At 47.9% G+C, this 26,184-nt stretch overlaps 1 protein-coding gene and 1 non-coding gene across 2 annotated transcripts in view; one reads left to right on the top strand and one right to left on the bottom strand.

The window, feature by feature from the left end:
- Positions 1 to 26,184, top strand: part of GPC3 (glypican 3) — a 419,817-nt gene that overhangs the window by 300,792 nt on the left and 92,841 nt on the right. The window contains exon 6 of the mRNA XM_047844910.1: positions 20,270 to 20,390. Within this exon, the coding sequence (XP_047700866.1) occupies positions 20,270 to 20,390 (121 nt within the window). The remainder of the gene's footprint in view (positions 1 to 20,269; positions 20,391 to 26,184) is intronic.
- TRNAE-CUC (transfer RNA glutamic acid (anticodon CUC)) lies at positions 20,570 to 20,642 on the bottom strand. The gene has a single exon. It is a non-coding gene; the product is annotated as a tRNA-Glu (tRNA).

The following is a 26,184-nucleotide window of genomic DNA, read 5'->3' as shown; positions in this document are numbered from 1 at the left end:
TGGTGTCGCATATAGTCGCTCTGCCTTCAGAATTGAGTGAGAAAAACCCAGCTTATCCCACAGACTGACAGCTTAACATGGTGTACCACGTCTGGGATCCAGGATGGGCTGCACCTGACTACTCTCATGTCTGAAGTACCAGGACATATTTTCATGGCTCAGTATTGATGTCCGTAACCACCTGTTAAAGACCCACGGCTTATTACTATAAACAGATTGTGTCCTATTAGTACTTAGGCCAGCCCTTCCTGTGCTCAATTGGATCAGTTCATTATATAGGGAACGTTTGGGGCCCTTCAGGGCCAGTCTCAGGATACCCATATCCTCAACAAATAAATACCACCTCCCAATTGCCCGTCGAAATGTGATTCTGATGGTGGGCAAGGCCAGCCTCATCTTATGATCATGGCTCAGAGCACCAGAGCTCTTATAGCCCAGAAAGCTTAGGAGATGTGTCCATGAAGGACTATAGCTGCCTTTAAGAAATTACTCATTTAACATACCAGAGTTTCTACACTCTAAATATTATTTCCTCCTTCAAAGCAAGTGCATTGGTAGGTCACAGACTGATTATATGGATGCCGCCAGTCCTCAAAACCTTTTTCTACATCTTCTTTGGGAAAAGCCTTGAGGACATATGGCCAGCCTTTGGGGCCTGTCAGTTGCTGGTTCTCAGCCAGCTGATCTTCAGTGGTGCAGGCTGAGGATTATGGTAAAAAGACCCCGAGAGGTTAGCAAACAGGAGTCAGGTGACAGGTGCATCTTGGGAAGAGTGCAGTCTTTAGAATGATGCAGATGGAGATTTTCATCTCCGTTCAGACACTGCGTGCTTCGGGCAGGTCATTGGACATCAAATTCTGTTACTTGATTTGTCAGATGGGGATGATACTTACTCTACAGCATCGTTGTGGAGATGTGTTCTAGCACGCAGGCACTGAATACACAATAGCTGTTGCTGATGTTACCACGTCATTACAGTTTGGCTGAGCAGGCCAGATAAATAAATGTCCAGAGCAGGGGTGAAGAAGTGTAGGCCGCTCCTCCTGTAAAGGTAAACTGGATTTGGAGGAAAATATCTACAAGTCTTTTGGAACCAAACGGTTGAATGGGGTAGCTGATCGAGCCTGTTCATACCATGTGGGGTCCCTTTGGAACAAGAAGGTGAAATAATGGGGCTGTTCGTTTCTTGTGACACCGTGATCGGCCTCAAATGGGATTTCCAAAGAGGAGTTCCAGAAATGTTTTAAGTAATGTCACAGTCACTGATGGACACGACACGGTTTGGGGTGTATACGTAGTGGTAGATGTTTAGGAATTTGAAATCTGTCATTACTTTATGTTCACCTCCCAGAGAACATGTAAGGTAGGTGGAGAATTGTTTGAAACAAGGCTGCTGGGCAGGATGAGTCCCCTGACCTGTTCCTGAGAAGGCAGTTGGGCAATCTCCTTTAACAATTCCCGTGTCGGGGTGCCTGGGTGGCTCAGTCGGTTAAGTGTCCGACTTCAGCTCAGGTCATGATCTCACGGTCTGTGGGTTCGAGCCCTGCATCCGGCTCTGTGCTGACAGTTCAGAGCCTGGAGCCTGCTTCAGATTCTGTGTCTCCCACTCTCTGCACCCCTCCCCCCCACACACACTGTCTTTCTCTCTCTAAAAAATAAACATTAAAAAAATTTTTTTAAACACAATTCCTGTGTCACTGCATCAGAATGCTTCTGACCTTGGGGCGCCTGGGTGGCGCAGTCGGTTAAGCGTCCGACCTCAGCCAGGTCACGATCTCGCAGTCCGTGAGTTCGAGCCCCGCGTCAGGCTGTGGGCTGATGGCTCAGAGCCTGGAGCCTGTTTCCGATTCTGTGTCTCCCTCTCTCTCTGCCCCTCCCCCGTTCATGCTCTGTCTCTCTCTGTCCCACAAATAAATAAACGTTGAAAAAAAAATTAAAAAAAAAAAATAAGAATGCTTCTGACCTTGGGGTGCGTTGGCCCAGTAGGTTAAGCATCCAGCTCTTGATTTCGCCCCAGGTCATGATCTCACGGTGTGTGAGTTCGAGCCCACGTTGGGCTCACGTGCTGACAGCTCAGAGCCTGCTTGGGAATCTGTCTCTCCCTCTCTCTCTCTGTCCCTCCCCTGCTCACGCTCTCTCTCTCAAAATAAACTTAAAAAGAATAAAGCTTCTGACCTCCACAAACACCTGAAACACACCCAAAACATTTTCACCCAATTACTCTGACCCAGGAGGGCTACTGCTGGTAGTCAGTCACTAAGTATCAAAGAAAACAGACTCTTGAGACTTGCTTGTGTGAAGGACAGGGAAAGATCTGTCAGGGAAGCCTTGATTGGGAGCCTCCCACCAGTGGGCCTGCCCTTTGCCCGCTCCGACTCCCTTGTTGTTGTAAATGTCGTGGTGGTAGTGATTTTTTTAAATGTTTATTTATTTTTGAGAGAGAGAGAGAGAGCGTGAGCAGTGAAGGGGCAGAGAGAGAGAGAGAGAGAGAGAGAGAGAGAGAGACACACACACACTGGGCTCTGAGCTGTCAGCACCGAGCGCGATGCGGGGCTCGAACCCACGAACGGTGAGATCATGACCTGAGCTGAAGTCAGACGCTTAACCGACTGAGCCAGCCAGGCGCCCCATGGTGGTAGTGATTCTTCTCCCCTGCGGGGCACAGGAAGTGTCGGGCAGGTGCCACTTCTTTACTGCCTGTGGCCCCAGTTCTTCCCCCAGGGTACGAGCTCTTGGCAGCTCCTTTTAAAAGAAACTCAGCTCTCCAGGTTTTGTCCTTTCCTCCTCTGCTTAAGCAAGGGCAAAAATATCGTTGGAGTTTTCGATGACTTTCACCGATAGACATATAGCCAAACAGTTGGGGGTTAACAAAAAGTACACGGAGGCAGATCTCAACATGACATGGCAATCATAAGACACAGCGGAGTCGTGTTTCAGCCCATACCTTTGCGATCAGCGAGCCACGGTTTGAATTTCTGGTCTAGTATGCACTAGCTTTTTCTCTTCCCTGAGTCCCTATTTCCCCATCTGTGCAATGCAAGTGATGATTTCTACCTTAATAGACTGCTGAGAGAATTCAGAGAGATTGTGAAATGCAGAGCATAGTGCCTGGAACACAGTAGGCCCTCAAGAAATGGTAGCCACGAGGCACCTGGGTGGCTCAGTCAGCTGAGCGTCTGACTTCATTTCGGCTGAGGTCATGATCTCACGATTCGTGGGTTCGAGCCCCGCCTCTGGGGCCCTATGATGACAGCACAGGGCTTGCTTGGGATTCTCTCTCTCCCTCTCTCTCTGCCTCCTCCCCCACTTGTGCCTCGTTCTCTCTCAAAATAAATAAACTCAAAAAAGTGGTAAACTAGTATCGCTGTTGTTCAATAAAAGAAGCCTGTGAAGAGGCCCTCACAGTTCTTCCCCAGAAGGTAGATGCAGCCAAGCCTCATTTCAGCTCTGTTCAATGACCCATTTCTTAATTCTTCAGGAAGACAGCTTCACCCACTCCCTCTTATTTTTAATTTATTTCCTCTCCTTCCTGCAAAAGCAAACAAACAAAACACTCCATCTTTGGTCCCAGTTGGTGCACGTTTGGTTGCAGCACCTTGGTCCTAGTTGGTGGGCATGTGAGTCCACTGGGGAGCAAGCGAAAGTCACTGCAGCTAAGCATAGGTACTGGGCTGGCCTTCCACCCTTCGTACTGCATTTTATAGCAAAGGTGGTTTAAAGAGCTTCTCCTAGGATTTTTTAATTGTAATTCACACAGGGAATCGTCCTCGATGACTTACACTAGAAAGCAGGACGGGTCTAGCTCCAGGTCAAGTCGAGTTGCCTGAGGCTCTAATGTCCTTTTTGTCACCCTTGGCTTAACCTTTTTGGAAAAGGAGAGAGATCATTAAAATCAGTTGTGATTTCCCAATTTCTCAAGCCAATGAATTTTATTCTTTTACGTGAGCGTGGCTTTGATCCTTGGGCTGGTCGCCCTTATGATGAAGTTTCATTTCCCCGTGAAGGAAACCTTTTAATTTGTAGCTCCTGTGTCATGTGGAGCTTTCTACTCTTTGCCCTCTCATATTTTAGTGACCTCCATGCCAGATGATCTTAAAAAGCACCCACACCATGAACCCTTGCCTAGTTTGAGCCGCTCATTTGCTCATTTCATCCCTCTTCTTGCTTCCGGGCACAGCTTCAGGCCCGAACCAGGATGAATCTCTGTTCCAACAGGAGCCAGACTAACCTGTCCTCACCTGAGGTTGGGGCACATCAGCTTTGGATTGGAGGGACATGTAGCATGTGGTGCTACACAACAACTCAGGCTGAAAACTTTATCTCCAAATACGATTAGGGAGGATTAGGACAGGGACCATTCCAGAAGGGGCCAAAGGGCTGTTGGACTGGCTTACCCCTACCTATCTTTAATTTTCTTTTAATGCTTATTTATTTTTGAGAGAGAGAGACAGACAGACAAGAGTACAAGCAGGGGAGGGGGAGACACAGAACTCGAAGCAGACTCCAGGCTCCGAGCTGTCAGCACGGAGCCCGACGCGGGGCTCGAACTCACAAACCGTGAGATCATGACCCAAGCCGAAGTCGGACGCTCAACAGACTGAGCCACCCAGGCGCCCCTACCCCTACCTATCTTTAACTCAATGGCATGTCTTCTGAAGAGCCCGAATCCTCCTGCCCCATGTTCTAGTCTGGGTTATGGACCCCTCAGCACCTAGGTGTTCCTCTAGCATATCCCCAGTTCCCCTGTATTAGGAGCTAGCTGTACGTGGCGTAGAGTAACGTCTCCATCCACCATGAATTCGGTGGATGAACTGACAAACGTACTTGTGGCTAAACAAACGTGAGGACCAGATCTAGCTTCCCCGTGGTATCACTGTGTGCCTTTGGACAAGTTGCTTCAACTCTCTGTGTTCTGTTTTCTTCTCCTGTGAAATGGTGACATTAATTCCTCCTCTTTATTATAAGTGTTGCCGCAAGCCTCCAATGACAAAATGCATTTGAAATATCTTTGAAAATTATAAAGTGCCCTGCATTGACTAGGTATTAATGTAGAAAAGTAGATCAGATATGGAGGGAAGTTCTGCCCTGAATAAATGGAACTGTGTGCTGGCTAATTAACAACTACTGGGTGAGCTCTCTTTATAAACGCTTTAGCAGCTTCCTGAGTATTTCTCTCTATGCATCTTTCCAGAGATACTATTTTTGATTTTTTTCTTTAAGAAAATCCACCTATTCCCCACAAATTCTATTTTTATTTTTAAAAATTTTTCATGTTTGTTTACTTTTGAGAGAGAGAGAGAGAGAGAGAGAGAGAGAGAGAGAGATTATAAGCAGGGAAGGGACAGAGAGAGGGAGACACAGAATCCAAAGCAGGCTCCGGGCTCTGAGCTGTCAGCACAGAGCCCGACGCGGGGCTCGAACTCACAAACTGTGAGATCATGACCTGTGGCGAAGTCGGAAGCTTAAGACTGAGCCACCGGGGCACCCCCCACAAATTCTATTTGTAAACAAGTCCAACCATGGTGCTAAATAAACCGGTTGGCGCTGGATAAGGCAATACTTTGAGGGATTGGTAGCATCAGTTTAAATTAATGAAAAGTCCGAGTGACAGACCATTTTAAAATAAATGTAGTTTTATTACTTTCAAACACATGTAATAACAGCACTGGGAACAGGGCTTGGAGAAAGACAGCCTGCATCAGAGAATCAACAGATAAGAACCAGTGGTAATGAGGCCATTCTGGGTGAATGTCCTGCTAAAGACCATCATCCTCAAGTTGGCTAACGTTCCCCTGGTGAAATCCATTTACTTAAGAAACACTTTTTCCCTCACTTCATAGACCTTGAGGAAAGTCCCATTGAAAATCACTATACAGGGCACCTGGGTGGCTCAGTCGGTCGGGCGTCTGACTTCAACTCAGGTCATGATCTTGCTGTTCGTGAATTCGAGCTCCGTGTCGGGCTCTGTGCCGACTGCTTGGAGCCTGGAGCCTGCTTTGGATTCTGTGTCTCCCTCTCTCTCTCTGTCCCTTCCCCGCTTATACTCTCTCTCTCTCTCTCTCTCTCTCTCTCTCTCTCTGTCTCAGAAATAAAATAAACATTAAAATTTTTTTTTAAAAAAATCACCACACGTTATAGGCGCCTGGGTGGCTTAGTCGGTTAGGCGTCCAACTCGCGACTTTGGCTCAGGTCATGATCTCGTGGCTTGTGGGTTCGAGGCCCCGGCCGGGCTCTGCGCTGACTGTGCGGAGCCTGCCTGGGATTCCGTCTCTCCTCTCTCTGCCCCTCCCCTGCTCACCTGCATACGTGTGCGTGTGTGCGCTCGCTCTCAAAATAAATAAATACACTTTCAAATATCACTACACGTGGCTTCTGGATAACCCAGCTTTTCCAAGTGCCCGCGGATGGCAGCTGGTCTGACCATAACAAGTAGTAATCCCGAGTAGCAAACACCATGTGGCCCCAACAGGGATCAACTTGACCCAGTTTGCCTGAGAACGTCCCCTGTTGGGCACGGGAGGTTCTGAGTCGTCAGTCTCAGGCAGAGCAAGACGGTTGGTCACCCGCTGTCAGCTGTGCCTCTAATCTGGAAGAGAGGCGCAGTTGTAGGGAGCTTCCGTCGGAGGGCCAGAGGCGGGCTGGGAGCGTTGCCGCTCACCAAGTCTGCTGGTGTCTCTGCCCGCACTTTTGACCTTTTCTCACCATTTCCTCCCCGAGACATTTCGATCACATCTCTCTTCCCTCACCTCCAACTCCTACGGTCGCAGCACGACTTCAGAAGGTAGGACTGAAACAACAGCGGTGGGTCGTGATGATCGTAGCATTTCTGTGGTGCTTCCCATGTGCCAGGCACTGCACTCGGCACCCTTGTGTGCGTTAACTGAGTTATCCTCACATTAGCCTTTGGAGCGGGACGTTCCCATCGCCCTCGTTTCACTGATGGGGTTAAGTAACAAACCCAAAGCCACAGCACTAGGGGGTTGGGATCCAAAACTCGGGTAGTCCGTGCCCTTCTTCCCACTACACTGCCCTGCCCAGCAAACGCCTGGCTTCTCTCCTTCATGGGACCAAAGCTCTCCTTCCTTCTTTCTGCTTTTGATGGAAATCCTGATGTACACTTGCTTTTCTTTTTTTTCTTTTTTTTTTTTTTTAACGTTTATTTATTTTTGGGACAGAGAGAGACAGAGCATGAACGGGCGAGGGGCAGAGAGAGAGGGAGACACAGAATCGGAAACAGGCTCCAGGCTCCGAGCCATCAGCCCAGAGCCCGACGCGGGGCTCGAGCTCACGGACGGCGAGATTGTGACCTGGCTGAAGTCGGACGCTTAACCGACTGCGCCACCCAGGCGCCCCTACACTTGCTTTTCTGTCCAGTCCAGCAGACCCGGAGTGGGTGTCGTGTCCAGCTTTCCCCTGGCTTGTGCTGCTAAATCCTGTCCTTTCCTTGGGCTCTCCCCGGGGCCGAGCCAGCTAACATAGCAATGCGTTGCCTGCCTTTCCTACCCGGCTTCTCTGCTCTCAGAGCCACTCAAGGCTATAGAGTGACATCCCCTGGGAGAAAGGGGATGACCATCTGAGGCTAGCCCTCCATTCAATCTCCTCTACACACACAGCTCCTGTAGTAAAGCCGTTGCCTGTGTATCCCCTATGGAGCTCTGGAGCCCACGTAAGAAGAGGCCCTCTCAGCCCTGTTCTGGAAGTCCAGCCTGGGTCCTAGGTTGCAACCTTGGGCGAGTCACTGCCCTTCACCTTTTTCTTTCATTTATAAAATGAAGGGGTCGGACAGAACGGCCTCAAAAGCTCCTTCTAGCCCTAGCAGGCTATGAGATCCCATGGCAAGGATATTGGACGGGGAGGGAGTCTGAAAGGAGGAGGAATACCGTAACGCCGCCACCACGATGGCTGGGAATTTCCAGTTGCTTCCCTGACGGTTCCCAAACAGACCAAAGCAAAAGTGCGTCAAAAGGAGCCCCGGGGTGTAATTGTTGTCCTTAGGACAGCAGTGAACTCTTCATTTGACTCCTCCAGGCATCTCTGGGGCGGCAGGGGTGCGGGTGGGTGGGCTGAGATGTTGTCGGAGTGGCCCTTCGTTTCCGATGTTGGAGAGTTTGGGGTGAAATTCCTATAATTAAACCTGAAAGAAGACATCTCCTCCCCCCCCCCCCCCCACCCAGAGCACCACATAACCCCAGTGGGGCTTCTGAGCAAAAGAAATGGAATTCAGGGTCTGTTGCTGCAAATAATATTTGGCAGAAGCACCCAGAATTGAAATGAGACGCGCTCTAAGCACAGGGCTGTATCAGTGAGGTGAGAGCTACATGTGGAGAAGCGCCCGGGGCCGCGGGGCAGGTAAGAGCCAAGGAATACAAAGCGGCTGAGAACACCAGCGTGGGCGAGACGGTCTTCGCTCTCTCCGAGACCCTTCCGGGCTAGAGAGCGAGCCCGAGTCCTGACCTAGTTGTCCCCGCGTGCATTGCTGTGAGCTTTTATTAAGTATTTATGTAGCACTTTTATATCTGACCGAGTGCTTTACAATCACTTTTATTTGGCTTAGTAAAGTTTTCCTGGAATGCCATCCACTTTACGGTCGGGAGAGTCACCTCGTGTTTGCTCGGCACCTCAACGCGTTCGGCCTCACACAACGGGCCGCTTGTTCCGGTGGGAGAGCAGGTGCAAAGAGTCAAGGAGCTGAGGGCACCTGCAGCCGCGGGGGCGGTTGGAGTGGGGCGTGCCTGACACCTCAGTTCACCTTTCCTTTCCTCCGTGGTTGTTTGGTTTTATTTTATCGCCGGCAACCGGGGAGCGGCAGTGCCTGGCTCGGGGTGGCCGAGCACAGCTCTTCCGCTGGCCGGACGCGGGCAGACGGCAGGCTCCTTCCCCTGTGCCAAGTGGCCGAGCGGCTGGCTCTGTTCTGGCTGCCGTGCCCGTGCCCGCCGTCGCCACTGTCCTCCAGCAGGCACACCTGCAGGCCGTGGTCCCTCCTGCTACCTCGTGGCTCGGACCGCAGGCCGGATTCCAGGGCTCTGGGAATGCTTGGAGGGGAAGAAGATGGCAGAAGCAGCCATTCCACTCTGCAGACGAGACTTTCCAGTGTTCTTGGGCAAGTCTGACACCGAGTCACCTTATTCTTGTGGGCTCCCTCTCCCTCCCGGCGGCCCCAGCAGCACCCCGTGCCAGTGCCCCGCAGGTCATGTTGCGGGATGGTGATGTTGTAGCTGGGCAGGAAGAAGTACACCTGTACATCTGCTGTCACAGGTTGGCTGGGGGCTCCAACACGGTCGCTCGTTGAAGACTTCATTTCGTGAGGACCGGGTTTGCCAAAGCCAGAGGCAGGATTGGGTCCACCAAGCCCAGATTGGAAACAGTGGGCCAGAACACTGGAAAATTTGGGAAGTCCAACCACCAGGGGTCTGTGGCTGAGCACGGGGCTATGTTGGTGCTTAGTAGGGGAGTGTTGAGTGGATAGTTACTGATTCTGTTTCTGATGGAACACAGGAAATCCTTTCTCTGACCCCCAAAACTGGGAACCTAGGAACTTCACCACCAGATGTGAAACTTGCTTCTTTCTTCTTCTTCTTCTTTTTTTTTTTTTAAGTAATCGCTACGCCCAATATGGGGCTCAAGCTCATGACCCTGAGATAAAGAGTCTCATGCTTTACTGACTGAGCCAGCCAGATGCCCCTGAAACTCTTTCAAAGTTATTGCCTTGGATATAGCAAGTTGAACAGGTGTATCAGAAGATGTGTTTTTCTAGCAGTAGAATCGCACAGACTCAGAAGCGGGCTGAAGTTCACACTGTTAGAAGAGGGTTTGTGATGTGCATTGATGCGGCCAGCAGGTGTGTATGATGGATGGGCCCGTGGGGGTGCCCACTGGTTGGCCCGAGGGGATGGGACAGAGGCTGGAAGGGGTGGCGCTTGGGCTCTGGGAACCCAGCTGTCTGGCTGGCCCAGGCGAGAAGTGACCCCACCACCTGAATAATGATACTCACTGGGGCACGGGGAAGGAGCCCTGCCTTTCTCCACGTAGGCATTGGTTTCCAAAGTGGTGCCACCTGGTGGATGGGACACGGCAGCCGGTTTTCCTGGCAGGGCCCAGACATAAGTCCAGTGTAAGTCAGGTTCTCAGTCAATGACTGCAGATTTGGGGCAGGGGGAGGCCCCAGAGGGGACCAAGCTGACAAGAGCTGGGGAGAGTAGGTTAGAGTCTCCCCACCATACAAGCTGAGCTTTGGGTGAGGCCTTCGGTGTCAGTTGAGTTCAACAGACATTTACTGACTGCCTACTGTATGCCCGGCACTGGGTAAAGCGGAGGGCCGAGCCACAGATGAATCCAAACAAGGAAACCAGGACGGAGTTTAGGTTTGCACGGCCCGGGGACATCCATCTAGCTGGCAAGAGGAAGTCCTGCCTGAACGTCTGGGGTTCACTCCAGACACCAGCAAGGCTGGCTTTGAGGAGCAAGACTAATTCCAGAGCCAGTCAGCCGAGTGATAACCTTCCTGCCTCTGTTACCACTGGCTCAGGGGCTGGTAGGCCTAGCGTGCTCAGTGAGGATTCTGAGGCCTGGACCCGACTGCGGCTAAGACCAGAGGAGCTGACAGCGAAACGGTGGCAGGAACGTCGAGCTTTCCTTTCAAGTACTTCGGCAGTACCTATTCACAGGGAAACAGTGTGTCCTTCCCTCATGATCTCTGGTGGCTCATTAAATAAGGTTCGGTGGGACGTCCAAAGCAACATTCAGGAGGCTCTCCGCTGTGTGACTCCGTATGCTTGAAAGGCAACACAAGGGAAAAAAGAAGTCCCCGTTTTCCCTCACTCAGACTCGCCTGCCTCTCAAACTGGTCAGTGAAGTGTGACTGTAGGTCGACTTCGAGGGTCCTTTTCTTCATTTTGCAGATCACCGCATTAAAGAATGGATGTTTGTTGCGGGCCCTGCGCGGACCTGAGACAGACAATGCAGTGTTCTGAAGAGAGAGATTTGAAGAGCGTGTGGGTGTTTTCAAGAGCCGTCTAATTCATTACTTGTGACACTTCTGCAAAGTGGGAGCAGATGAGTTTTGTATCACAGAGAGGAGAGATGTGAAATGTGGGGGGACGAGTGAGCGGAACGGGCTTCTGACATCCCAAGCTGGTCACTGGTGAAACCTGGCTGTCTGCCCCGGGGCCTCAGTAAAATGATTTGTTCTTTAATGGATGACAGTTGATTTTGAACCATTCGAAGTCCTGTCTGGGAAGTCTCCCTCCTCCCCCCGGAGTCCCCTTCCCCCGGAAGTTTTGTGTGAGGACATCTCTGCTGAAGGGTCCCCTTTCGCCAGGGCCACACGCTCTGCCCCAGCCACACACACATCACTGCGCAATCATAACACGAAAGAAAGCTCTAGTGCTTTCGGCCTTGCCCATTCTTCCCTCATCCTAAACCGCTGGTACCCCTGCATGGACTCATGCTTTAGCGGGGGCATACTTAACACAATGGAGACTCTTCCATTATCCTAAGTCTCTGCAGCGCAGGCCTGGGTGGATCTGAAGCTTTGCCCTGACTATTCATTGCGAGGTTTATTCATCCTGTCTCAGGAAGTCCTCCACAAATAACATTTCTTGAACACCTCCTGCACATCGGGCGCTGCGTTCAGTGCATTCACGTGATAACAACCCTCATCCAGACATGCTGGCCACCGTTGGAAGCACATTGCCTATGTTATCCTAATTTACTGGCATTCGGGATATCAGGTAGTCCTCTCGACAATGCAGGTGGCATCATCCCCATTTTACAGATGAGGAAACTCGAAGCCCAGCAGGGTTTCATCGTTTGTCAAAAGGCGCACGGTTACGTGGTGGAACCAGCTTTTGAACCTATGTCTTGACCACGAAGCCAGTGCTCTTTCTGCCGCCGCGTGTCCCAGCCCTTCTGAAGCGCATTTTGTACTCGCAGTCTTCGTAAGCTCTCAGATGTCGTTGAGGTATGTGACCCGTGGCCTGACTCCTTGTGCTCGGCTCTTCTATTTGGGGGAGAGTTACAGCCCCATTTAAGTCCCACCAGCACCGATGCCAATAATAGCTTGAACGGCTACTGCTTGGTCCCTCTGGGCCCTAGTTTGCCCATGTGTAAGAGGAGGGCGTGGGACTAAATGATTTCAAGGGCTCTTTCCAACTCTGATATTCATTCCCATGAGTTAAAATCTAACTTAAAAAAAGAACTAACTTAAAAACAGGTAAAGATCATTTCCTTTTGGCTTAATTCCAGTGGGACAAGAAAACATCTGGTTTTCTGGGCTAGCTCTCTGGTCTAGAGGGACTTGATAAATGAGTTCGGGGTGATTGAATAATAAATCCCCACTGCACACAGGGTTCTGTTACATCCCTACCCCCCAGTTACTGAGCTTCTGAGTTATATATCGCTTTCTGGTTTTGTAAGAGTTAAACTGGGCCCAGGTCCTCTCCTGCTCGATGTGTCCTCCCTCAAGGACACCCCCCAGAGAACCCTTCAGCGGTGCCGCTGGTCCTGGCCTCGCATCCTGACTCGTCAGGTGGTTGGGCTCACGGCCCAGAAGGCAGTTGTCACCGGTGTCCCCGCACACCAGGCCCTGCCTATCCTGGAGTCTTTCTCACAAGAATCACTTTGGCCTCCTTTCTTACTTTTCTCTCTCCTCACCTCGAGGTTCGTCTGCAGAGTTTGCTTCTTTAGACAAACGTTCAGGTGATCCCGTCTCCCCCATTTTCTCTCTACCTTCCCTTCTCTGCAGGGGGGCTGCTCCCCACAGCCAGACTCTTCTCCCTGGGGCGGGTGATTCTCAACTTCTCACGCTTTCCTCACCATCTGGAAAATATTCTTCACTTCTATAGGTTTAAATGACTTCTTGATTATATTCCAAGACCAATCTTGTAGTCCCTCCTCACAGGGAGGTTTGAAACTAGGTTAAAAAAACAAAACAGATTCCAATACAGTTATTCCCTTCTATAGCTAATGCCCACTCAATGAGATGTAGATTGTTCACATCTCTCTGGTTTCTTCTCTAGCTTTTGCTTCCTTTCTGTTGAAATGTATTTGTAATTAATCGCTGAAAGGCTATTGTTTGAGGACAGAGGTACTTCGTGGAGTATGGTGGATACATGTTTCTGGCACTCTCCTGCTTGAAATTTGCTCTCCAGTGGTACTGCTGTGCCGAGAAATATAGAAAATATTTTCCTTTAAATACGTGCATAAATAAATAAGAAGCAAACTGTTGCTAGCTCTATTAAATGCATTTGCAAAACTCAGCTATTCTTACCTTTGCTTTATTTTTCTGTTCATTTATGTGAATTAAGACTGCGTGTTGGATAGAAAGAAGAACATTTTCTTAGGCCTCTTAATACGATGCTCTAGTTTGTTTTGAAAGCTATTTATACTCTTTCAATTATCCCATTTTTCCACAGTGATTATTGTGGCTGGAGTACTTTGCAGAGAAACCAGCTGATAAATCAGGGGCTGCATGCAATACCGCAATCTTTCCATAAGATGGCGCTCTGAGAATGTGAGCTCTATAACTTACTCGTAGATCTCTATATAATCTGGCAGCAAATTAAGCTTTTGTAAAATCACATATTTTGGGCGGGGGAGAGAGTCAGTCCTTCTAAGACTTGCTCTGAAACACTTGCTACCATTCTAATGCCTAGGGGAAGAAGGAAAGTGAATTTTCTAGCAGCCTCCCTGTCTTATATCAGTGCTAGCCATGTTTGAAATCAGCAATGTGCATTTCAGGAACCTTTCAAAGAATGGAATTTCTTCTAAAGGGGGGATTGTGATACTAACAACTTGTGCTTGTTAGAAAAGCCCCTCTCTGGGTCTCAGTGTCTTCACCTACCAATGAGTGGATGGGACAAGATGATCTGTTAAGAGTGCTTCCATTTGCAGTGTTTTCTACATTTGAATTCATTGATTTCTTTCCACTACACCCTTGCTGCCTCAGCCAGCACAGAAATGGGAAGAAAAGATCGCCCATTTTACGCTTGTTTGACTCTATTCCTCTTCTACAAGTGCTCTCTTTGCTTCAACTGTCCCAAGACAAGCATGCCCAGATGTCCTGTTTTAATTAGGTTCCTTTTCTCTTTATGGCTTTTGCACCGGTCTCCCCCCTCCTCCCCCATCCCTGACCAATCTGCCTGAACAGAAGCATGTCCCCCTTTTCACTTCACGAATAGGGTTTTCTTGGCATTATGGCATTCACTTTTGTGCTAAGCAGATACCCAAGTGGAGGAGAGAAGGCAAAGGCACCACGTGTAATGCTTAAAGGTGACGCTTCTCAGATCGCATGGAGCATGTCCAGTTAAGAAAACTTTAGATTCCGGGGATAGGAACCTCCTCTCCCCGTTCATTTTTTCTTCTCTGCTGGCCGGTATTCACTGCCAGAGCCACGTCAAAGCTTAGGAAGGAAGCAGTATTCCTGAGAGAGGACAATTAATCTAATTACAGATGAGTGTCACTAAGTAGCTAACTCATCGTTAAAATCCTCCATGGCCCGCAGCCTCCCCATTCCCGACACTCTGGGCCGTCTGTGGGTGAGGATCCGCGCTTCAATGGCTTGTCCTCATTCAGAGCCTCTCAGGAACCACGTATGCCCGTGGCACAGAGGGAGAGGACGGAAATGAAGTGCTGCATTAATTAACTAATTAATTAATGCCAAACTATGGAGACACCCGTAACCGAGTCCCTCTGGGCTTGAAGCCCAGAGCATGCGTGTTACATAAAATTCCCCGGGGCACATCACGTATGTCACATTTCTGTAGCCAAGGTGCCGAAGGCGGGGAGTCATTGAACACAACATTCTCTTGCATTCGTTTTCCTGTTTTCCTCGGAGGTTTCAAGTCACCTTTGGTGCTTGTCTCGTGGTATGGTGCTGGTGGATTTTTTGCTTCTCTGACCTCAACACCGTTATCTCCCAAGGACGCGTATATTTCGCCGAATAGCGACACTGTTGGGTCTGTGTTTAGGAGAAGCAACTCCATACACAGGGCTTCTCCCCGAGGGTTTTCGAGGGCAAGCTCGGGGGTCTGCGGAGTAGGTGAGGAGAACTGCCGTCGCGTGCCCCGTGGTGAGCCTTGAGGAGCCTCGCGGGTAGCCCGTGAATTGTGTCATACAGTGGAGCTGTGTGACGAGGAAATGGCACATGTCTAGTCCGCGTGGACCATCTCTAAGGGAGCAGTAGTGGCACAGTGGTTAGGAACAGAGGCAGTTGGGGCACGTGGGCGGCTCAGTCGGTTAAGTGTCTGACTCTTGATTTTGGCTCAGGTCATGATCTCACCGTTCACGGGATCGTGCCCCACGCCGAGCTCTGCGCTGACAGTGTGGGGCCTGCTTGGGATTCCGTCTCTCTGCCCCTCCCCCTGCTCGTGCTCGTGTGCATTCTCTCTCTCTCTCTCTCTCAAAATAAATAAACTTAAAAAAAAAAAAAAGAACAGAGGTAGCTAGGGCTGCCTTCCAGTGGAGCGTGTGACTGTCAGCCTCGGGGTTGTGATTTCAAGCCCCAGGCTGGGCGTAGAGATTACGTAAAAAACTAAAATCTTAAAGGTCACAGAGGCAGCCAAAGGTTGCAAACTCCAGCGTTCTTGGGCAGGTGACTTCACTGCTATGCACCCCAGTTTCCTCATCTGTAAAACAGGGCTGATAATAATAGTGTCTGTCTTGGGGCACCTGGGTGGCTCAGTCGGTTAAGCACGCGACTCCTGGTTTCAGCTTCAGTCACGATCTCACAGTTCATGGGATTGAGCCTCAGGTTGGGCTCTGTGCTGAGAGCGCAGAGCCTGCTGGGGATTCTCTCCCTCTCTCTCTCTCTCTCTCTCTCTCTCTCTCTCTGCCCCCCCCACCCCGCTTACACATGCGTGTGTACACGCTCTCTCTCTTTCTCTCTCAAAATACGTAAGCATTTTTTAAAAACTCCAAGGAAAATAATAGTGTCTGTCTCATTGGGTTGTTCGGAGGAGTCAGTGAGATAGTACACGTTTTCTTTTTTCTTAGCGCTGCGAATCGTACCTGGCACAGAAAGCGTTCGGTTCTGACTGCTATCGTGATTGTAAGTACCGCGAGGTGCTTTGGGTAGCACGAAAGAGAACTAACCAAGCCTCTGCCCTCGAAGACCTCACAGACTTTATGGGCTGGCGAATGGAATGCACATAAGAACGGGAGCAAGTAGGACACTCCTCACGATCCAGTTACACACAAGGGCCACGGGTCAGGATGAATCAGAGTGGTTCACGGAGGCCCTCGGTTCCTTTCAGGAAAGGTCTTTTAGGCCCCTGCGGGGAAGGTGAGCAAGACCTTGAACAACTTTTCTGCTTCCTTCTGAGAGAAGGTACTCATAATAATGTACATCCATATTCACAGCCTCACTGATCTACTGTCCTTTTGAAATAAGCCGGTTGGAGTTAGCTCGTTGAAGAGGAGAAAACGCACAGGCGGTGTTTAACCTAACAAAGCAGAGTTCGTGACCTGATGATGAGCATCTGAGGTTTGAAGGTGTTCTGGGGTGACATCGTGCATGTTGCATTCTGTAAATATCTGTTCTGACATCAGAAGTCACCTTTAGGCTGGGCTGCTAGTCGTGGCCGACATAACTCTTTACGAAAATTAACTCCTGGGCCGCCTGGGTGGCTCAGTCAGTTAAGTGTCCGTCTTCGGCTCAGGTCATAATTTCCCAGTTCGCGGGTTCGAGCCCCGTGCTGGGCTCTATGCTGACAGCCCAGAGCCTGGAGTCTGCTTTGGATTCTGTGTCTCCCTCTCTCTGTTTCCTCCCCCGCTCCTGCTCTGTCTCTCTCTCTCTCTCTCTCTCTCTCTCAAAAATAAATAAACATTAAGAAATTTTAATAAAAAAAGAACATTACTAGATAAAATTTCAATCATTAAAAATTAAATTTTTATAAAGATTTAAAAAGTAAAAGATATGGAAGAACGTAAAAGAAAAAATTCACAGTTCCCCAATATCGCCCCTTGCTCACCAGAGGTAACTGCTATTACCGTTTCTGAAAAATGTTCTGTATTTGAACACGCATAAGGCATAGGCGAGTGATGCATACGCATGACCATTTTTACCCCAAATGGGATCACACTGTACGTTCGTGACCACTGCTTGTATCTGTGACAGCGTATCTTGGATTTGGTTCCGTGTCCCCGCCCATAGATCGACTGGGTTCTTTTAACGTCTGCATGATATTCCATTACAACACTCATTGCTTTTAAGATTCCATTCCATAATTTGACTGGCTAAGGAGAACAGGGGAGAGAGGACAAGGACCCCGCGGTTTAAAACAATCCCACGAAATTTTAGCCGCTATGAGAATCCGTCGGATCGGTACTTTTGGTTACTGCTTTGCAGAATACGTAAAATAAAGGCAAGTTTTAGGTCTAAGCCACAGGCCAGCTCTTCCTAACACTTCTGTAACCAGAAACCATGCTTAATTTACTAAAGTCCTCTGAGGATTTAAATAGCACATGGATAGAGCGGAACAGTGGATGCTATTTCGACTTTCAAAAAGTTTGGCAAGCTTTTCAACCCAAAGCTGTTTTTACGAAATTGAGTCACCAAGGGATTGGAGAGCAGTGTTTTGTCCTGGCTCCTGATCCGTGGCTTGGAGATAAGAAACAAAGAAACAAACAAACAAAAATAGAGTGAAAGGGACGCTTTTCTGAATGGCAGAAAAGAATACTGGAGGGCTACAAGGGATCAGCTCCGGGACTAATTTGATTTCATATTTATAGATGATTTGGAAGAGTAAGTATAGGACAAAATTGCTACGTTGGCAGATGTCTTTACGCTATTCCAATGAGGATCGTAAACTTCAGGAAGACCTTTGTTTTGTAGGAGCAGGCATGAAAGTGGCCGGCAAGCTTCGATATGAATAAACCCACAGAAATGTCTCTGGGGATGCATTCCTGAAGTTCATTTCCGAAGATTTATAATAGCCCTACCTCTTTATCTGTGAATAGGGTCTCTGCTTCAGGTGTCAGTAGGTGCAAAGAAAGGGACAGTGAAGTTGCTGCTATCATCAGGAGGGAGGTGGTATTTAAACAGCATTATGTGGACGTAAAAGAGGAGACTAGTAAGCCGATTGCCACAAGATATATAAATAAAGAATGCTGCTTTGCGTTTCTCTAGCATAGCCCCCAAAGGCAATTGGTATTCGATGGCCAGTGATTTGTCTATTCACTAACGTTCAAAGTGAAATAAGCCGAATAGGTTAGGCTATCATTTCAGAAGAAATGCAGTCAAATGTTCTCTTCAACTTTACCACAAAATATTTTGCTGGCGGGCTCAGGTGGTAGAGCGCACGACTCTTGATCTTGGGGTTGTGAGTTCGAGCCCCACGTTTGGCGTAGAGGTTACTTAAAAAAAGTATTTTCCTTTTCAGAGGGCAACTTTTCATTACGAAAGTCAGAACTAGATGTCCTGACCTCCTCTGCCCCCACACATGTTTTTCAAAGCATGTCTTTCATACTGGCAGATACATTGTATCATGGAAGGGAACACCTAACAGAACCAGATCAGTGTCTTCAGAAGTTGTGGAATTTTCGGTAATAAATGATAAAGATGTCTGCCCCACCCACCTCGCGGTGTGGTTGAGAAACTCAAGCCAGCTGGATGATAAGAAACTGCCTTGTAAAGTGCTATACAGTAATACGGTAATATTACTTATTGCATGTTGTAATTTGGGATTAGAAACAGGAGGTGATTAAAGCCTAGGAAATTATCCTTTATAGGTATTCATGCAAATGTGCAAAGACTGGTATACAAGGATCTTCTTTGCATTGTTGTTTATATTAGCACATTATTAGAAGTGACTCATTTGTTCATCAGGGGTTGGATAAATAAATTATGACATAGCCACACAGAAGAATGACAACAAGACATGTGTGTTGTGACATGGAACTATGTCCACGATATACATTAAGTGATAAAAAGCTGCGACTCAGCATGACTAGTATGCTTCCGATTTGGGTTAAAATTATGTGTTACTAAAAGTGTGTAGAAACCCCTAGAAGAATACATATGAAACTGTTAGCCATGCTTCTCTCTGGAAGGATAGGATGGTGGGGAACTTTTACTTTATGCTTTGTTTATTCCTGTACTGTTTGAATCGTTTACGATGAACATTATTATTTTTGTAATTTAAAATGTGATGAAGGGGCACCTGGGTGGCTTAGTCGGTTAAGTGTCCAACTTCGGCTCAGGTCACGGTCTCACAGTTTGTGAGTTCGAGCCCCGTGTCGGGCTCTGTACTGACAGCACAGAGCCTGGAGCCTGGAGCCCGCTTTGGATTCTGTGTCTCCCTCTCTCTCTGCCCCTCCCCTGCTTGTGCTGTCTCTCTCAAAAATAAATAAACATTAAAAAAAAAACCCAGCATACAATAAAATGGGATTAAGGGGCACGTGGGTGGCTCAGTTGGTTAAGTGTCCAACTTCGGCTCAGGTCATGATCTCATGGTTCATGAGTTCGAGCCCCACATCGGGCTCTGTGCTGACAGCACAGAGCCTGGAGCCTGGAGCCCGGAGCCCGCTTCGGATTCTGTGTCTCTCTCTCTGCCCCTTCCCCACTCGCGCTTTGTCTCTCTTCCTCTCTCAAAAATAAATCAACATTAAAAAAATTTAATAAAATGAAATGTGAATAAAAGAAACATGAATTTGCCCTCACCCTGACTATTCTGTTATAATTGGGCGGGGTGGGGGGGGGGTGTAGAAGGTGAGGGGCGAATTTATGTTGCGCATGACTTGGGAATGCCTCCTGAAAAGAAACCCGGGGTCCAAAGCCCTCAGGAAATGGTGAGAGGAGGAAGTGGAGGAGACCGAAGAGGTAAAGAACAGGCAAGCGCCTTTCTTTTTCCACTAAGTGGAAAGCACACTCAGACTTAAGGTCCCTTCTGCGTGCCCCCCTAACCGAGGCCCAGGACCTCCCTTAACGTGGCTCTCATCTCTCTGAGCTGCCTTTGGCCCTTGCTCTTCTGGACACCACCCTAGATCCAGAATACAATAAGGGCGGAGACTTTGTGTTGGTCATTGTTGTATCCCCACCTCCTAGCAAAAAAAAGAATGTTGAATCAATGTTTGTTGGCTGCTGAGTGAATGTTCTCCATTGCAAATAGACTGTATCTTGAGCGGTTTACTTTTGCACCATGGGGTCATCCCATGGTTTAAAAGGCTGAACAGAGCTTGTGGTCAGCTTGACCACTGGTGCCACGTATAGTTAGCTTTTATTTGGCTCGGGACTCTCCTGTGACAAAGCTTTTCTCTACTTTCCCCTTTCCAGATATAGCCAGAAGGCAGCGAGGAATGGCATGAAAAATCAGTTCAACCTCCACGAGCTGAAAATGAAGGGCCCCGAGCCAGTGGTCAGTCAAATCATTGACAAACTGAAGCACATTAACCAGGTAAGTGATACATTGGACAAAAATGGAAATGGGAATAAATGAGGGCGGGACTGTGTTGCTGCATTTTCGTCAAAGATTCTTTCTGTTAACAAGGACTTCTGACCCTTGTTTTTCACCCCGTTTTTATTTTGTTTTATTTTATTTTATTAAGTTTACGTATTTAGTTTTGGTAAGCTCTGTGCCCAGTGTGGGGCTCGAACCCACGACCCTGAGACCGAGAGTCGCACGCTCTTCTGACTGAGCCAGCCAGGCGCCCCTTCGCTCCACTTTTAAATTATGAAGGTAATTTTGTAATATTAGAGAAAACTCGGAAAATGGAGGGGAAAATATTTCTCACAATCCCACTGCTCTATCCTGTTTTCATTTTTACCTGTTCTTTTCTAATATTTGTTCAGAAAACCACAGTCACACAGACTTTTTACATAATCGGAGCTGCGCAAGTGATTTATAGTTCTTAAAATTAGCACTATATTGGAAGCACTTTTTCTTGTTGTGACAAATCTTCATATTAATCATTTTTTGTGGCTGCTTAAGATTTATTTAAGTATTCATCATATTTAATTAGCTTGCTTTTGCTGGACATTGAGATTGCTTCAAATTTTTTACCGTCATAAACAAAGCTACCTCTTCACGCCTGGTGCTTTCTTCCTATCTTAGATCATTTTCTTAAAATATTGGAATTACCGGGTTAAAGGATGTGAGCATTGTAGTACATGTTTCCAAATTGCTTTCCAATGGGGAGATATCAGCTTTCACCGCCACTAGGAAGATACTAGAAGACCAGCTTCACTGCACCCTTGCCAACTTCTGACTCACTGCCATGCACAGAGACACCCACAGATTCCCTTGACCTGTACACAGAGTTTTTCCTCTCATGAGGCGTTTAGTAACTAAGACACAAATAGAAGTTAGTTGTACCATCTGCTTGTGATTGCTTTGTGGCCACAATAAAAAAAAAATGCCACCCAAAGTGCCACCGTTTACCAGAGTGACAGTGTTCCTGCTCCGTGATCCATGGGTGGGAGGGCCCTGGCACCCACTGACTTCTATTTGTAGCTTAGGAAGAACTTTAATGCGACTAAAATCCTATGCAAGAACAGAGGTTTCTGTATGAAGACATTGGCATGGTTTTGTTTTTTAATACGAAGGTTAGCAATGACATTTTTGTGGTTCTTAGAAAATGTTAGGAAGGGCTTTCTAACAGTGGTATATTTCACTGCAAATGGCTTTGTGAAAATATTTACAACACACTTGGGTGGGACTCCTCCAGTGCCCAATAATGTGCTCTGTACCCAGTGAGCACTTAATAAATAGTCGTCAGCGCTGCTAAGCATGTGACAATGACAGTATTGGCCTAAAAGATCCTTCTTTCTGTGACATCACAACCTCACTACGTTCTACGAAGCCTGGTGAAAGATAGTAGGATTCTTTCCAAACGCATCTCTGAGGGGGTCAGAGCACAATGTAGACCACTTCTGGCTGGACATCGAGGGCATGATGTGCTTTACCTGGGGACAATAGCAGTATTTGTCCTCTGAATGATTTCCAAATGATCTCTGACCAGCTGTATCTGGGTGGCTCCACTCAACTGGTGAGGTCCCAACACTGGTGACGCCAAACTCTCAGGCGCTGTCACTGTGCCCCTAATCCTAAAAGAATACTATCAGTAGATCTCTTCGGTCAACGAACCTTAAGGGACACCTGCTATGTGCTCAGCCAAGTGCCAGGGGCTTTGGGATTCATAAGAAGTCTAGTCCTCTGTATTCACAGCTTCCTTGGTGGGGAAGCCCAAGCACAGAAAGTGCTTAAAGGTAAGAGGCAGCCTGTGATGAGGAGCCAGAAGAGGGTTTTTGTGCGTCGGTTCTGGCTGGTTTGTGTAGGCCTGAGGGGGGCCAGGCTAGGGGAAGAAGGAACGCACAGGGGGCAAGTGCCAAGAGCTGTCATAAACAATGAGTGCGTAGAGACAAGAGAGGGAGCAGCAGTCCCAGGAAAGATCAAGGGCCCGAGCAGGGACCTCCACCGTGGTTAAAGGAAATGCTGTGTCAGACATGGGCTCCTATGTGATCCAATGGTCACTAAAAATACTTACAGCCTTTCGGCAAAGACTTTGCACGTTTGATATTAATCCTATGGGAGACCGTGTGGGGTAGTGGGAAGAGCATAGGCTTTGGATCCAGATGGATCTGAATTTGGCTGTGGATCTTACTAGGTGTATAACCTGGGGCAAGTCATTCGACCCGAGCTTTAGTCTTCTCATCCGTACTATAGAAAGATATCAAAACCTCTCTTAGAAGGTTATCGTGAGGATTCGAAATTTTATCTGTCCCCCCCCCCCCGCGTTGTAGAAAACTTGACTAAAGGACACGTGTAACGTATTTTATATATTCTATATATTTTTCATATATACACAAATGTATATAATTGCATGTGCATGACAGATAATACGTGGCAGTTAAGACTATTATAATTCAGGATTTCCTCTGCAGGCAGGACTTGAGTTTGAAGGGGAGCGGTATGCCAGTACTTTTTGCCCGTCTAATCTGCTCCCCCAATTTGTGTGGTTGTCGATCCCTTTGATGTGTCTCTTCCTCCTCCGTACTGTTTCCTTCTGTGCCTTTCCTCTGACTTCCAGCCACAAGAGCTGAAACCACTTCATAGGTAGGGAGGTGTATATCGTGAGAGTCGAAAAGTCACCTTTACAGTTTCTTTCTCCCACCTCTGCAGTAAATGCGTATGTGAACATTTTTGGTTCCCTTACAAATACCATTGAGCAACCGATTAATTCTCATTGATAGACCAGTTTTACCTGTTTAAGTAGAGCTGTTAAAATTGGTTGGGCTCCAAACACCCACACTGAGTTCTTCTTCTCATCCGTCTTGCTTTACATGGCAAAACACATTTGTTTTCAGACCTTCGATAGAATTTGTATTTTGGCTGTGATTCAATCTGAAAGTGAGACATTTTAGGAAAGTCGAGGAAGAATGTTAGGATGGCAGTAATGACGGCGAAGAAGATGATGATGATGTGTCAAATCTGTATAGCATTTAGGCATTTTTCAAAGTGATTTCTTGTTCTAAACGTCTAACTGGTTACATTGGGAAAAGTATTCAACCTGGAACAGTATAAGATAGAGTACCGTCACAGAATCATTCTTTTCGAGAACTCATTGTGACCTTTGGACATTGCCTCATCCTTACTGACCCTGCGGGGTAAATGATAAATAATCTTTGTCCCTTTTTGTGGCTAGGGAAACTGAGGCAGCAAGCCAGTGAAGGCTGTGTGGGCATGCTGCCAAAACGTCCGGTGAGTTCAGTTGAAAATGCGATCAATCATCCAGATGTTGCTTCCCATACACTGCCAAACATCTGGATTCACTGAATGCCTCACTAAACTGACCTAAAGTTTTAGTGATTGGAAGCGGGGAGCGGGGGTGGGGGGTGGGGGATAGAATCAAGTTAACTTGCCCAGGTTCACATGTAAGTGAGTGGCGAGTCCCGGAGTACAATGTTGTTTTCCTAGGCCCCTCGCTGGGTGCCGTGTCTATGAAACTCCAGTAGGATGCTCCAGAAGGCGCATCTGTAGATGCAGGGCTACTTACTTCTGTCTATCTAGGTAGGTACGCCCATGTGTGTCCATCCAGATGGACTGCAGCTCGGCCATTTATGAGCACTTCCCGAAATAACTCTTCACTTTCTCACATGGAAATTCTCAGCTGCCTCCTTTCAGGTTATACTTGCTGTTGATAGCACTGGAAATAATATACTCACTAAGGGAATAAAGTAACATTATTTCCAGATTGACAGTCCCGTGGTGTGACCTTGAGGGGATGGGTTCAGGGTCAGGCCTGGGCCCCTTTCCTGGGAAGGCCTGCAGGTGTGGAATGTCCTCCCCTCCTCCTTCTAAGCCAGAGTTCATGTGTAACATTCCCACGATTGGAAATGAGGACCTTTTTATTTCCTTTTCGGTTTCCAATTTGTGTGAGGATTTATTGTCGTGTGTTAGCAGAGGAACTGGACGCTTTTAAGGCCTCGGCGTCAGTTCTGAAATTTGCTAGGCCGTATTACTTTCAAACAACAACAACAACAACAACAAGTTTTATTTTTGTTAGTGTTCTGCTCCAAGGCTCCTGCGTGGAGAGAAGACCCCCCAAACACCAAGAACGATCACAATACCTTCTTACCCCGACGATATTGTGGGCCATTTGCCCTCTAACCTAGCCTCGTTGGGGACGTTTTCTCTCTCTTTAAGAGTAGCTCTGTAGTTAGTGCGAATTTAGCAGCCCCTAAACTGCTGTCAGTTATTGTTCCCGAGGAGAATCTAGCTGTTTATTGTTTGCCGCCAGTTTCAGTTCAGGTTCAAATGAAATTCCAGAAATTGTTTCCTGCCTGTTGTAAACAGTTGAAGCCAGAGCAGTCAATACCTGCCCATTTGGTGTCTGAGCTTTTCATTCAGAGCTGGATAAAGTCTCATCTGTTCGGGGTGGCTGAAATGTCCTGCTGAATGGTGGGGGAGTGGACGAGGTGGCCTCTTAAGATTCCTTCCAGCCGTGTGATTCCGTGATTTGTAGCTCAAGGTCAGCCTTTAACCCAGCACCCTCTTGTGAACAAGTCTTGTGACTTTATTCTCTGCCCTGCCACTCTTTTTAAAACACCCTGTTCCCAGGTCACCCCTTTCTACTTTGTAACCTCTCATCTTTTCAGAGATTGTTCTCTTCCCACCAGTCCTCCAGCCTGGGCAGATGGAACTTCAACTTGCCCTTCCCCCCACCCAATTCTTCTGTCCTACTGCCTTGTTCCCGTTAGGCTATGAAAGCATCAAACTATGAAAACACGTTTGCGTTCATCACCCCTAAGGTTTCCCTCCTCCGGGGCCAGATAGGCGACCTGTCTTCGGATCACATTAGCCACGTGACCCCATGCGAAGGATATCAGTTCCGCCATGGAATTGCTCTCCACAGTTCAGTCTGTAAAGCTCTTTCACGTACATTAGATACACTGATCTTCACGATGGCTCTGAGAAGCAGGCCTTATTGCCTACATTTACCAGATGAAGAAACTGGGGGCCCCGGAAGGGCTAAGTGACCTACATGTAGTAAGTGGTAGGCCTAGACCTACAATCCAGGGCCACTGATTTCAGTCTGTGCGGCCTTTCCTTATACTTCTTTAAGGCCACAGCACACCTTGCTCTGGTTAACGAGTCTAGACAAAGAAGATGTGCAGGAGTGCAAGTAACTGAAACTCTTTAATTTGTCTGACAATTTCCGAGTCCCTAATACAGTAATTTCCACGGTTGAAGCTCTGAAATCACCAGCAAAGAAAGGATGAACGTATTGTTTACCAAACTTCAATTAGGAAGATTCTGCAAGGGGTGCCTGGGCGGTTCGGTCCGTTACGCATCCGACGCCTGGTTTCTGCTCAAGTCACGAGCTCACGGTTCGTGAGATCGAGCCCCACATCAGGCTCTGTGCTGGCAGCATGGAGCCTGCTTGGGATTCTCTCTCCTCTCTCTCTCTCTCTCTCTCTCTCTCTCTCTCTCTCTCTCTCTCTCTCTGCCCCTCCCCCCGTTTGCTCACGCCCTCTTTCTCTCTTTCAAAATAAATAAATAAACATTAAAAATTTTTTTAAAGAGGAAGATTCTTTGAAAACCAACCACCATGCTAGATGGTGTGGAAACAGAGACACTTTGTGATGTGGCTTTGAGTTATACACAGCACACAAACTTTCTATTAGCTGTCTCTAATTTATAAAATGACGTGAAACGGTCAAAAAAATGTAAAAAGTGAATCAGACAGACA

Source organism: Prionailurus viverrinus, chromosome X, assembly GCF_022837055.1.
Source record: "Prionailurus viverrinus isolate Anna chromosome X, UM_Priviv_1.0, whole genome shotgun sequence".
NCBI lineage: Eukaryota > Metazoa > Chordata > Mammalia > Carnivora > Felidae > Prionailurus > Prionailurus viverrinus.
Note: the sequence above shows the minus strand (reverse complement) of the source record. Positions and strands in the feature narration are given on the sequence as shown.